At 36.1% G+C, this 13,992-nt stretch overlaps 1 protein-coding gene across 2 annotated transcripts in view; it reads right to left on the reverse strand.

Annotated features, from left to right (window-relative positions):
* VPS13D (vacuolar protein sorting 13 homolog D) overlaps nucleotides 1-13,992 on the reverse strand; it is a 105,211-nt gene extending 91,219 nt beyond the window's left edge. For both annotated transcript variants that reach the window (XM_059830074.1, XM_009810019.2), the window contains exons 1-17: nucleotides 13,896-13,992; nucleotides 12,917-12,994; nucleotides 12,489-12,679; nucleotides 12,098-12,178; nucleotides 10,653-10,769; nucleotides 10,331-10,435; nucleotides 9,825-9,995; nucleotides 8,763-8,863; nucleotides 7,964-8,132; nucleotides 6,464-6,556; nucleotides 5,519-5,729; nucleotides 4,785-4,964; nucleotides 4,215-4,345; nucleotides 3,375-3,447; nucleotides 2,694-2,864; nucleotides 1,389-1,519; nucleotides 356-488 (exon numbers count right to left, since the gene is read on the reverse strand). In XM_059830074.1, coding sequence (XP_059686057.1) covers nucleotides 356-488; nucleotides 1,389-1,519; nucleotides 2,694-2,864; nucleotides 3,375-3,447; nucleotides 4,215-4,345; nucleotides 4,785-4,964; nucleotides 5,519-5,729; nucleotides 6,464-6,556; nucleotides 7,964-8,132; nucleotides 8,763-8,863; nucleotides 9,825-9,995; nucleotides 10,331-10,435; nucleotides 10,653-10,769; nucleotides 12,098-12,178; nucleotides 12,489-12,679; nucleotides 12,917-12,994; nucleotides 13,896-13,992 — 2,233 coding nt within the window. The remainder of the gene's footprint in view (nucleotides 1-355; nucleotides 489-1,388; nucleotides 1,520-2,693; nucleotides 2,865-3,374; nucleotides 3,448-4,214; nucleotides 4,346-4,784; nucleotides 4,965-5,518; nucleotides 5,730-6,463; nucleotides 6,557-7,963; nucleotides 8,133-8,762; nucleotides 8,864-9,824; nucleotides 9,996-10,330; nucleotides 10,436-10,652; nucleotides 10,770-12,097; nucleotides 12,179-12,488; nucleotides 12,680-12,916; nucleotides 12,995-13,895) is intronic.

Genomic DNA, 13,992 nt, shown 5'->3' on the forward strand with positions numbered 1-13,992 from the left:
AACAGCTACATCTGACACCACTCTAAGCCAAAACCATATCTATGGTAAAGTGCCTGACACACTAGCCTCACAGCCTTCAAGAGGTGCAAGGTATCACAGGGGAGCCTTTAATTTAAAAGTTAATCCCAGAACAACCCCAAACCCCCAACAAAACCAGAAAAACTGCACACATCCCCCCCATTATTTTTAAAACTATCAATCTTAATTAAAAAATTATTAATAATAGCAGAATTATTATGTGAAACTCTATGCATATATAGGGGAAATAACCCCTATCTCTACTTTCTACACAGACAAGAGAGTTTCTGGGAGAAGGTGAAAAGAAAGGGAAAGCTGCAATAATTCTAGATCATACCTTGAGAATTGGTAAGTAATATTCTTCCCAGATCTACAACAACTAACACTGGATCCACAAATTTGAAATCATCAGGAAAGATCACCTGAGGGGCAGAAATATCAAGGCACACAGTCCAGCTTTTGCTGTTTTCCTGAAAGTTAAGAAGAAAGAAATAATCGCCCACAAGAAACAGCTTCCCCTCACATACAAAAAAAGACACGTCAAACAAATCAATCTATTTAGCCACTTTTTCACCTGAACAGCTAACTTCACAAACTTCAGCCATACTAAAGTTCAGTAGACTGCTAAACCACAGACTCCCATTACGGTCAATGAAGAGATGTTTTCACCAGGCGAAACATCCCATGCTAAGATACATGCAATGAATCACCTCTAGAGAGGGACTCCCCATCTCTAAGCTGAGTGAACCTACCTGCACAGCTAAGAGAAGGCCTCTACCTTCTACATGACACTGGATCAGACAAATCCTTGTCAATGCTATCCGTAAATACAACATGCGCTATACTGATTTATCAAACATCAATCTATTAGTTTTTCATTTTATTGAAAACAATATAGAACAACTATCTTGCATCAATATAGCTAACTTCAAAGCTACGGATTAATGAAACTTACACATATACTAGTATTACTTGAAAACTGAGGAATGAGCAAAAAACAAATAAAGGTGGAACAATTTTTTAATTTAGAAAATAATCTTTAAATAAGTTACACACAAATTTAGTAAGTTTGATGTAACAGAGCTCCAACACACACTGGAGCCAACAAGTTGGCATGAAGTCATCTCAGTAAAGGGGTCAAGAACAGAAAAATACTATTCTGCCATTAATGACAACAGGTTTGCATCACAAAAATGGATTGTTTGACAGCAAAAGAAATACTACAGGACCACATGTATACAACTCCCCACTTTCTTAAAAAGAACACCACACAAATGAACAACAAACCCCCACACACACTTTTTAGAGCTTCAAGTCCTAAAATACACAGCAAAAAAGCCTACATAGACATTTTGGGGGCAAAAACTTACAATGAAGTCTCCTACTAGTAAGCGATCAATAGTTTGCCGGATTTCAGCTTTTGTCTGCATTTTCAGCTTGTTGTACTGTCTTCTGGCAGCTTCAGCCACTCTTGCCTCTAACTCAGATTGATATCCGAAACCTGCACAAGAGATACAAAACCAACTAGGTATGATTTTGTTCACATGTTATTGAATCAGGGGGAAAAACAAAAAAGGAGAAAAAAGAAAAGCGCTATTTTAAATTTTAGCACTAAAATACAGGACAGGAAAACAGAGCAGTTGAAAGCCATTGGCTGTACCTACACACCAGGCTGCTTCACAGAAAAAAGGAATTGTCTAAGACACAGAAAAATCCCATCAAAATAACACTTCCCAATCTTCTTTCTGGTCTTTATTTGACAGACCTTCAACCTGAGTTACTAAATTTGAGGGACAGAAAGGGTGGTAAGTATGGCAACAGAGGAAATTCTGACTAAACATTAAGAAGTTTGTGGAATGTGTAGGCAGTCTTTTTTTGTTTGTTTTGCTTGTTAACTTTACCTCTAACATTTATGGAATATTCTCATCTTGTCAGAAAAGGTAAGTATCATCCACACCTTTATGGTAGGTAACTCAAATCTTTTGGTATTTGCCAAAATCAACAGAAAAAGAATTAGTACTTTAAGAACATGTGTTCCTTATTCTCACCTCTCATCTCCTCAGAAACTGAACTTTAATAACTAAAACTGCAAAGGCAGTCACTTTATAATGTTACGGGCTCAGGTACCAGACTACTAAATCTTGCTTAGACGCTTAGGGAAGCGGTACGTTTAACATCTAAAAAACAAGGTACCTCAACCAGCTGTAACAAAGGTCAGACTTCATTTAACCAACAGATACAGCAGGAATTGGAACACAATCTCCGCTGTATTGTTACTATAAAAAATATTCTGCTTTTAACTGTCCTCTCAAAAAACCTGTTGTTCTCCATGAATTTCCAGGAGAGATTACAGAAACAGGCCTCCTTATTTATGCATTTTAATTTAGGCAGCATGAACAACCACCATGTGGTATAGCAGCAACTTGCAATTTTAAAGTAGAAGTTTCGGGAGTCTGCCCAAGCAAAACCCCTGATTCAACTGAACAAAGAAACAAATTTAAAAAAATCATCCAGACAAGACTCAGAGTATTGCTTAATTTTAATTTCAAGTGAAGATTCTTTGATCAGTGCTTTATATTTCTAAGAATGAAAATAAATAAAAATCAAAGATAAGAAAAAATATAACACCACCAAAAAAACCCCAACCCCACCAAAAAAACACATTAAAGGTTAACCTGAGGTATGAACCCTTCCCTTGTAGAAGAAGTCAGCTACTTTCTTAATGGCTTGTGGATTGTAAATAATATTTAGAGGTCTGGTACTGACTTCCAGACGCCTCTCAAAATTGCTGTGAATTGGATTTCTTTCATAAAGCATCTCAAACACTGGGGCATCTGGATCTGCAACTGAATAAAAAATGAGTTACAAAAAGCAATTGTAAAAAACCAAAACAAATGGACAAAAGCAAAAAACAAACCCCAAAGAATTTAATAACTATTTTTTAATTGGTACTACTAGGGAAGTAGTACCTGTCTGAAAATTCTTCAGCAACAGAAAAGCAAGTAATACAATCAACTGCTACAATCAACAAAATTCAACATGATTGTATACACAAAAACATTTTCAAAACTGGGGTCCTAATGTTGAGTGCCTAACAATATTTTTTCTTTTTTTATACCAAGACAAAGCACAAGTGCAGCTCCCATTGTCTTGAAATACATTTTTTCTTACTCACTTTCTTTAAAGTCAACTTGCACACACCCTTGTGTCTGAACAAAGCTTCTACGGTTTTATCTTTACTACTTGCAAAAAACATTTGCGTGAATTCAAACTCTAGGCACCCAGTTTTGAAATTTCTGGTTTGTAGGAATTATCTCATATGCCTGTCATCATCAAACATAAAATGAAATCTTTACCAGTGTTCTGATTAGTCACTTCTGAGGACAAACTCTGGAGCCCAAAGGAAGACATGCAGCCAACCTCTTTTTGCTGATAAGAATTTAAAAGAAAAAGATTGTTTAGATAAAATCAACCAAGCTACCTGATATAAGCACAAAACTCTTCTGTACCAGTCTTATGGTCACTTTGTAAGTGAATTACATGTATAGCCTGAGATTTTGATATGCATTTTTTCCCCTGATGTAGTGAAACAAGAGAAGGAAGTATGACTAAGAAGCTAACACTACCCACTCATGCAGCAGACAGACAGAAATCTGAAGTGCAAATTTTGGCCAGTTCTCTACAAATTACAAAGTACAAAATACATGGGAAATTGTCATGGAATTAGATTCAAATTTTGTTTGCTCAGAAGAGATATTTGAAATCTTTTCAGCAATTCATTAGGAAGAAAAAGAAAAAGTTCTGTATTTCTGCTTTTAGTGTAACAGTATACAGGTGAAGTAAAACCTTACTTGAACCGAAGAGCTTTATGAAAAAGAAAAATCACTGATTAAGCAGCAATGCTGATCGTTCCAAAAACCAAATCTTGTTTGACAAATTATCTTCTTTCCCACACATATAACCGTAACGTTAAAAGTTACAAGCATACTGAACAAACAATGAAGAGTTCTATGAATCATCTTTGGAAAGAGAGGGGAAAATTAAGTTCAACAAGTGGAAATCTTGCTTCAAGACTTTTGTTTCTCTTTCTGGGATAAGACACAAATCAAGAAAAAGGTGTTACGTTCTGGAATACAACTGTTTTCATACACATTTACGCATCCTACATAGTAACTTGAAGAGTTTTTTTCACCTACAGGATTCGGGAAAACAAGAAGAGGAAATATGGTCCCTTCTGTTGCCAAATCCCTCAGAAAAAGACCGCCAAGCTGAATTTTGAGAAGGGAAGAATTTCTACGAGGAAGGGATTCTGCTAAGATCTTTACACCTGGAATATAAATACATAAAATGCTTTTATTTCTTTTAGTACACAGCACAGGTTTTATTTAAATTTTACAGATAACAAACATCGTCCAATAAACAAGTCTCTTGGAAGTGCTTATATATATTTATTTCTACTAAAAATATTAAACACAGAAATTTGGAATACATTACAATGATTGTGAAGCATGTATTTCTATAGTTGTCTTTCTTTCACACATAACAATGTCTAAAATTAGATTTCGGTGTTGAAATCACTCACACATCTGAAGACAGAAACTTATTTTCATTCAATACATCAAATTCCACAAGTTGTTTTCATATTTTGATTTTGAACTTTGTTTCAGTATAGTAATTTAAAGAATTAAGAACAAAAATCAAAGGAAGGTCTGAAGGCGGACAAAGCTCTGGTCTTTTTTGAGAAAGAACAGAAATTGGCTTAATACCTGAAAACTCCAGCTGCGTAAAAGCAGTCTCCTCAGCATGGGCCACCTTCTTCTCCTTATGCGACAGAGTGAAAGAGCCACCCTGCAACTGTAGATTTAATTTAGCAAAAACATGATCTCTCTTTGTAAAGGTATTCATGCTAGAAGCATCTGCAGCAGGATCAAAAAATTCATCTGCACCTGATTAAAAAAAGAAAACACAAAACAACGCATTAAATAAGTCAAGTTTCTGAAAGGCTACGAAGAACAAAAAAGTTTCTCTGAATTTGAAAATAAAGATTTCCCCAGCTCTAGGGAAGAAAAATTAGAAACAAAAAATAAAGCAGACCTACCTGCTTCCTTAACAAAACTGAATATTCTATTTCAATTAAGGTAACGTAAACCTAAATTTATGAAGACCCCAACAACCCAGTACTGTTAATGTTATACCCAGTCACAGCACGCTACATGACTCCCACCCACCTGAACAGAAAAAGTCCCAAAGCTCTTTGCCATAAATACCTGTAATAGTGGAAGGAAATGTATTCCATATATTGCTTTAGAAATAAGCAGGTACACCAGGTAACAAGTTATTAAGCTTTAGACAGGCTCTGCTGCCTAGGTACATCAGTTGACACATGTAATCTTTTAACAGTACAGAACCAAAGAGTTGTTTCTATTCACCGTTACCAGGTATCTAAGTATGGCAGCGTTAAAAGCCTTAAAAAGAAACAGAAAACCCTGTACTTCCATACCTAGTATGTCTTCCGGATTCCACTGTTCCTTTGGGTCTGGCAGCAGCCCTTCAAAAGGTTCACCTTCGTATGTTTGCTGAGCATATCCATACCAACCTCCCCAACCAGGAAACCAAGACTGAAGATACTGCAGCATTCCAGTGCTACTGCCATGTGCAGCTTCTGCTGTAGGGGAACCTCCAGGGGAATCAGGCAATGGCTCTTTAACACTCTATGTTTGAACATAGCAGACATACACATTACTGCTGATAAGTGAAAGAATATCACAAATGTACAAAAACATCACAATAAAAATACAATTCCATTATTATTTACTCAGCACTCTTCAGTATACCAGCAGTGCTATTTTCAACCAATACTTAGCCTATTAGGAGAGCAGCAGCAAAGAAATAACAAACATTATCATCAGTTAACTGCTGCATATTCATATATGAAGCCATAGAGCATTATTTAAATCTTAGTTTAGAAACACTAAACCAGATAAGAAGTCATTTGACACCATAAAACACAGCTCTAAATTTTAGCAACTGTATTTGAAAGAAACGGCATTGTACTGTTACAGAGATCAGTCCTTATTTTATGAAGTGTGCTCAGAAATCCACTCACATGAGACTCAATTCTGCCATATATTTATTCTGGGAAAATACTCATTATAGGCCCTTATTTCCACTCTGTTTTTAAGACGAAGAGTACTTGCCCTAGGAATTCTGGCAAGGATACTATTGAGGAAGATCATCATATGACTAGACAAAAGATTTCACTGTGCAAGTCACACAACAGTAAAAAGTGCAGGAACCAAGCATCGTTGGCAATTTTAGCATTAATGCCACTCTTCTAAATCAAAGCAAATACACGCTAACGCTCTCCAGCAGAACAGAACACAACACATCAGAACAATTCACTTAAAGATTCCAAATATTACCCTGTATGCAGAGTGTTCCTCACCTCAGCTAGGTCATGAAATTTATCATGAACTATCTCATATAGTATCTTCAACTCTTCGTAAGTTTGCTCCTCCTCAATACGATGCATTTCTGCCTGAAAAGACAAAAAAGGTAAAGCAACTGCACTAAAAGAATAGAGCATCTTCTTCATAAACATGTTAAACATCTCTGCACTGAGTAAGTTAGAGATTCATAGAAAAAACTAACACGGCATTAAGGATAGCATCCAAGTGCCTAAGCACATGAAAATAAACAGAAGTCATGCGAGCAGCTGTAACACTGACATTCCCCCGTATTAAAGTTTATTTGCATCATAAAATACATTATTTTAACACTTTTCATGGTAAAAATTCCTTGCCCAACTATATCCTCCTATCATGCATCAGAAGCAAGGTTTGCAGCACAAAATTTAAGCCATGGAAAATAACCTGATTTAACAGAATGCCTTGCTTAGCCAAGAGCAAAAAAAGCTTCTGTCTTGAGTAAAGAAGGTAGAGGAAATGAACTGCATAAATTAGGACAATGTAGTAGTTAGGGACAATATTCAGTTACTTAGACACGCTGTCTTTTTTGTACTGATGAAGAAGTTGTTTGTGGAAGCTTGTGATTCACCCAAGTCAAAAAAATATATCATGGAACAAGAAAGCAAAAGGCATTTTTCTAGTCCAATAGCATTGCCCTTGTTGCATTTCAAAGCTCTGCTGAAGACAATACAAGCTTTATGAAAGTCAAAGTCTCCTGCTTTGCCAGGCACTATAACATTTCCAGTACATTGACCTACTCCTACAGTTCATGTCTAAGTAACACAAGCAAGGATTACATAAAACTTAAAGTATCAATAGAATCGCACCTGTAATTAAGACAGGTGAGGTACATGGTGCCCTGAACCAATTTAATGAAAAAGTCCCAATACACCTAAAGATAAAAAGCAGCTAATTATAGTTCACAGGTTGTTTTCTTTCTGAAGTAGGACACAGGTTCATTATTAGGGAGACTTTCCCTCTAAATTCTTCATCCTAAAATCAACTGTGGAAAAACAAAACCAAAAAAAACCAAAGCACCCCCAAACACACTGTCAACTAGCCACAATTTTCCCCACGTTATCTACACAACCATATGGTGACCTGACACACTTCTGATACTTAAATACTTTTTGAGTCTATAGAGAACACGAGTTAAGAAAGCATGTCACAGACTGACATGAGCATTCTATGAGAGTTAATGCTATTTTTGGTGAAAACCAATTACAGCTCAAAAAAAAGACTGCTTTTTGCATAGCAAAACAAAAACATAAGAACCCTGCTGCACACACACCTCCCACAAGCCCAGGTTTCAAGCATTAAAAACTCAGCTGTGGTCAAAAGACAGTCTGTTCAGTGAAAATGGCCTGCAGTAAAACTAAAGATGTTTCTAAACTAGAACAGATTTTAAATTTGAGAAGGTGAAACAAATCAAATATAAGATGATTAATCAACACTGTAGAAAATTCAAATCTAAATACCTGCTCTGCGGTAGACAGTGGTTCCCCCTTCAACTTGCTATAATACATGTCAGTGTAAGATACTGCATCTTGGGCCCGATGTAATGCAAACTCCCAGGTAGAACGTTGCCTCTGCTCCCTGATCTCCGAAAGATTAGCATTCAAAGCAAAGATCCACCACTCTCGGCAACTGAAACATTTTAAAATTACTGTATTACCCATATTTCAAAAAAAATCCAAACAACCAAATGCACGCCAAACTGGTGAAAGGTCCAGGAGAGGTTCAGTGAAAAAACAGAAGTCAACTGGTCAGAAACAGCATCAGTATTAGAGACAGCATATGTGGGCTAGTTCTACTAATTGTGTAGAACAGTGCTTTGCAAAGTCCCCACCACTTTAGTGGGATTTAGTATAGCTGTTATCTATCAGCCATAGACAACAAAATATTGAGTTACATACACCCCTGGTCTGAACTGGTACCATCTTTCTTTATCAATAAAAGAAACTTAATAGGAGCTCTTTCCACAAAGAAAATTTCAGAACACCACAGTGTGTGCATGGGGGTAGAACCTCCAATTTAATTTCAGTTCTTGGAAGCTGTGAAAGAAGGATTTAAAGCCTCAGGTAAGAATAATTTTATTTTAAGTTTGAATTACATCTGAATATTTAAAACTGATTTATGAGATAGGGGAACAAAACATGAAAACTGAAACTCTAATATATGATTATTATCTACCTTTTTATATTTGTCTTCATTCTAGTCTCTCTAATATAGTTTTAAATATCATGTTAACACCACCGCATATGTAGATATACTTACTTCTCTGTTACTGTAACTTTTGGTCTCCATTTCCTGAATTTAAGCTGTCGTTCCTTTCTAGCCAGTTCCTTTAAAAATCCCATGATCTGCTGATACTGCATCTTTTAGTAATAGAATACACAGATAAATTAGGCAAGATTGGAGTGCTTTCCAATGCAAAGGGGAGGAAAAAACAAAACAAACAAACAACCACAGGCTAAGTTTACCTGCATCAATGGCCTGCATATGGCTTCAAAATTAAGATTAATGTTAATGATAACCCATAATTTGGTTCTCTAGTGTCACATATCTTCTTCCCGTAGCTAGTAGTTAATGAGTGACATTCAATTTACAGGCTTCCTTATTTACAAACACACAGAATGAAATGTCCTTCCATGTCAGATTATCAACCTAACATCAGCTGCTATTGTACATTCTATAGACTAAAAAACCCCATATGCATCCCCCTCCTATTACTACAATAAACAAACAGCAATGCAATTTTTTTGCAATAATCAGTTGCAGCAAAATAATTAAGTAATTTGGAATGCTTGGTTTTAAAACAAACATCTTCTTTAGTATATCCCTTACGGTTGCCTCTAATAAGTAAGTATTAATTTTATGCTATAACAATTGGCATTTAAGCTGTTACAAACACTACCACAGTTTTATGACCCTTACAGGTATTTCACTGTTTGAATCAGCAACTGTTTTCTTAGAGATAGATAATTCAAGATGGCATTTTACCAGCAGAATCTTCAGAAGCACTGACATACAAACAACAGTTGCACAGTTGCAGCACATGGAAAGGAAAAAATCCACTCTATGTCAAACTCTTGATTTAAATTTGTAGACGTTGTGATGACCAAAGCATAAAGGAGTATCTTATTTAATCAGTCATTCTGTTAGAAAGTGACCATAAAGCAGTGTGCAACACAGCATACAGATACCCAAGCAATCTTGGACACCCAACGCAGCCTACCATAGTTAACAGCACAGAGTTCAGGACGGCCTCATTTACCCTGCTTCTCGACAGTCTCTGTTTCTGATACTGGGAGTTAAACAAAGATGGTTGGTATTTACCTGTGAAAGCTTCAAGGGTATAGTCTCAAGCTGAATGTCACACTCAAGCCGCGGAGTCTGGCGTGATCTTAAAGGCTCCTTAGAACAATTTCGCTTAAGAAGAGCAGAAGTACATACAGGTTCCATGATGTAATTATGATCACGACTTTCCATACTTTTATCCATTGCTTCCTGTGGGTTACAAGCAAATTTATTCTATTAGAAATGAGTGCACAATACTTATTAGGATGCATTGGTTTCATATACTAGAATACACTTTATTAGAATGCCAATCTATTAAAAAAACCCCTCTTAAACATGTTCTCTCTTCAAAGGGAAAACAAGGTGTTTCACAGCACAGCCTCTGTGGGTTGCACATGTATCCTATCATTATAGCATGAAAGCATAAACTTCTGTTGCTCTTAAAAGCACGAGATGCAATAAATTCTAAGTCAAATAGGTCCGCAATACAGAAAGGAGACTAACAACAACAATCTCTCTTCATATGCAAAATCTCTCTTTTGTACCTGTAGCTGACCAGGAGGCAGGTCACCCAATAAAGTGCAGTTGGTATCCCAATAAACACTGAAGTCGGCAACATCCAACTGTTTTTTCCGCATCAGCTTCTCTACCTGAAGTAGAAAAAGTGGAATAAAGTCAAGATCACACACCATGTAGTTTTCACTTCTACATACTCTGTGAACAATATGAAATGCCCAGAATAAATTTATTACAATAACCAGAAGATTATTAAAATGCGACACTTTTTACTACATGTTTACTAGCACCCATAATATACAGCATCACATCTTAGCTGCCATGAGTTCTTGCACAAAAAGTTATACTTACCGGTTCAAATACCGCATTTTGCATTGATACATTTTTGATGCATATGCCAAACGCAAATGGCTGCAAAGGATTAGTGACACCATCTTCAAACCTCAAATGGACATCCTGAATTTTTAACTAGACAGAAAAAAAATCATTACTAGAGACAACTATTTATATCATTAGAGCAGACTATTCATTAATACTGAAGCAATTTAATATTTAATTTCTGCAATGCTCCAACAAATTTCTGGGAGTTATTTAGATCTTATAAAAATCCTATTCCTCACTTCTGGTTTTGTACTCTCTGGTTCTATCTTCTCCTCAGATACCACTGCCCTTCTCCCCAGAAACAACTAGCCACTTTCACAAGACACTGCACTTTATTTTGCTATCCTACTATTATTCTCCATTTTAAAGGCAAATGTGTAATTGCCAACCGAAGACTCAAATTTGCTTTATGTACTAGAATCATCAGCATGGGCCAGAATTACAAACTGGTAACAATACAAGGTGACCCAAACTAATTTTACATTGGTAAAAACCTTTGAAAGCACCGAGTTACTGTGGTTTCTCAGAGAATGTAGAGTCCAGGACTGAGAAAACTATTGATACTCTCACCTTGAGCTCCTACACCAAATACATCCTTCTCAAACATATCAGGAAAAGCAAATAGTCCGAGGTAGCTATCTTGCTTCTAAATTGCCTCTAGTGAGTTAAAATGCAACCAAATAACATAGTCAGTCTATCTGCACATAAGGAAAAAGAAGGATAGTCCTTTCATGGAGGTGAGCAGACAAACTTTAGCAAGTCATATGTAGAAAGCTTCTCGTTCTTAAACACAAATGATTAATGATGTAAATGTTGCTAAAATGTCATTAACTACATTAGGACTTCCAAAGAGAAAAAGCAAAAAAGCGGAACAGCCATACTTTTGAGTCATTTTGATACTTAGGAGACACATGGCAGATTTTTTTTATTAATAGTAGAAAAAGAATAATTAAAGAACTTGAGAGACAACAGGCAGTCAAATAATTAAAATCATAGATCAGCAGGAACTCTGAGATTTGTTGCTTTACAAATTATCTTTTTATCACAACAAATCACACCCTTCTGCTTCATAAACAATTCAGTATTTTGGTGGGTTTATAACTAAAAGAATTAAAACGGGAGTAAAACCCATCAGATTTCATGCAAATTCGTTATCCACCTACTGTTACAAACCAAAAAGCGTTCATGTTTTCCCCTTGGTAAAAGCAGGATGGAGGGTTTTTCCTTTCCAGAAGTCTCCATCAGGACTAGTTTAAGACTGAAGTTATGAAGGTTCAGCCTGAAAACGGACTGTCCTCTGCCAAACATCTACCTTTGATTTATGCATTTCTTTTCTGAGGACTACACATTGTGAGGCACAGTGGGCCCAGGTAATTCTTAACAAGTGGGAAAAGCTCTACCATGCAAAGGCTTACTTCAATGTTTTCTACAATTCTTGTGACTACAGACGCAGTAACCGAGTACCAGTAAGATTCCCCTTTCTGTCGTCGTTCTTTCTGAAAGAGAAAATAGGGATAAGCATTAACCACCACTGTAACAACTGGTAAGGAAACAATATACCTTGTTATACTGAAATTACTGTGAACAGGGAGAAAGAAAAAAATACAACGATTTCAGTATCTCCAACATATGTGGGACACACAACATGACAGGAGTGGCATGGGGCAGAAACTGCGCTACGTTAGCATGTATGAATCAAATCCTAACTTAGTTTCCTATGCATTTTTTGTCCTACTTGTTAGTAGACGTAAATGCAATCCAACTACCATAGCGGTTTCTTCACCATGAAAGACAAGTATGACTCACTTTCCATTTTTCTTCAAGTGCTAGAAGAAGGGCTCTCTTGTATTCTCTTTCTTGCAACTTCTCTCTTTCCTCATCAAAATCTTCTTTTTTTTCTGGTGCACCAATTAAGTGCAGTTTTGAGACAGATATCACCCATGGATCCACATGTGGGCGATAAAAAGGTATCTGTAGTGTTATTTTGCCAATGAAACCTAGATATACAAAACAGAGATGCTATGAGATTCCCGCGTAAACAAACTTATCATCTTTGGAAAACCTGAAAGAAAAAGTGGTATAAGAAACAAACAAGCTAAAATAGAACTGGATTACCTGAAAACCAGGTTACCTCATTTGTTCAAGCTTCTGACTCACAGGTAAAGGTTCTCCTAAAACATGCAATACTTCCTGTTTATAAATATTTGTCCTGCACACACAAGCAAAATACAAACCTGCCTTTACTTCAAATGGTAATTCCAGTTCCTTCAAGGCATCTTTCTTTAGTGGCAAGTTTTCCAATTCAACAGCACCTAGACAAAGCAGGAAAAAAGGCAAGTCTGTTGAAGAAAGTTATGTTAAAGAATGCCCGCTTGATCATTATAAGCCTAAATGACTAGCATCATGTTTTAAAGAAAAAAAAAAAAAATAGGATCTCATGAGAACAGTCAACCTACCACTTCAAGTAGTGTTACAATTGCAATGGTTATTTAATATACTTGTTAATTTTCCAATGCCATATTCTCAAACTATTGATAAGGTCATCTAGAAGCAACCTTCTGCAAGGTTTTAGATCTGAACTTTATTGTAACCATGGAGAAAGTGTCTACTCTTTGTCTTTTCAAGTATTTACTCAATATTACAAACAGCATGCACAGAAAAGCTTTGAAGTGTTATAAAATATTCTCCCCAAAAATAGCAGATAATAGCAGCAAAAGGTAAATTAGAAAGCATTGATTTGAGGACTCTGTAAAAATACAAGACTCGTGAACATAACATGACATAACATGACATAAACCAAAAGTCTTAGTTACAGGGAAGTAACTATAGCACCAAATGTAAGAAGTAAAGACTACAGAATACTTCCTGCCACAGTCCCTCAATAGGAAAGTTACTGAACAGTATTAAGAAAAATGACACTCAAATATTTATAAATTAAACATGCTGATAAGATATGCTAAGCATACTTTTGAAAGTTTCATATGAATTGGTTTTAACAGTGTTGATAAAAAGCAACAAAGATAAGAACACAAGAGAATTTACTATTCACTGTAAAGTGCTAGCACAAAATTCTGTATTAAAAGGGTTTATATAAACGTTACACACCATATTAAGTGATTGCTTCTATTCCACCTTCCAGTTATTATAAAAACATAACTTTTTTTTTTTAAATGACAGCATGAAAACACTACAGAAAATACCACAAAGCCTCACCCTTCAGAAGAGCGACTGAAAGTTGGTCTGTGTTCAGGTTATTGACATATTTGCCCAAATAGGTGTTGAGGACCCAGGCTACCAATCCTTCCAACAT

This window comes from Gavia stellata, chromosome 27 (genome assembly GCF_030936135.1).
Source record: "Gavia stellata isolate bGavSte3 chromosome 27, bGavSte3.hap2, whole genome shotgun sequence".
In the NCBI taxonomy this organism is placed as follows: domain Eukaryota; kingdom Metazoa; phylum Chordata; class Aves; order Gaviiformes; family Gaviidae; genus Gavia; species Gavia stellata.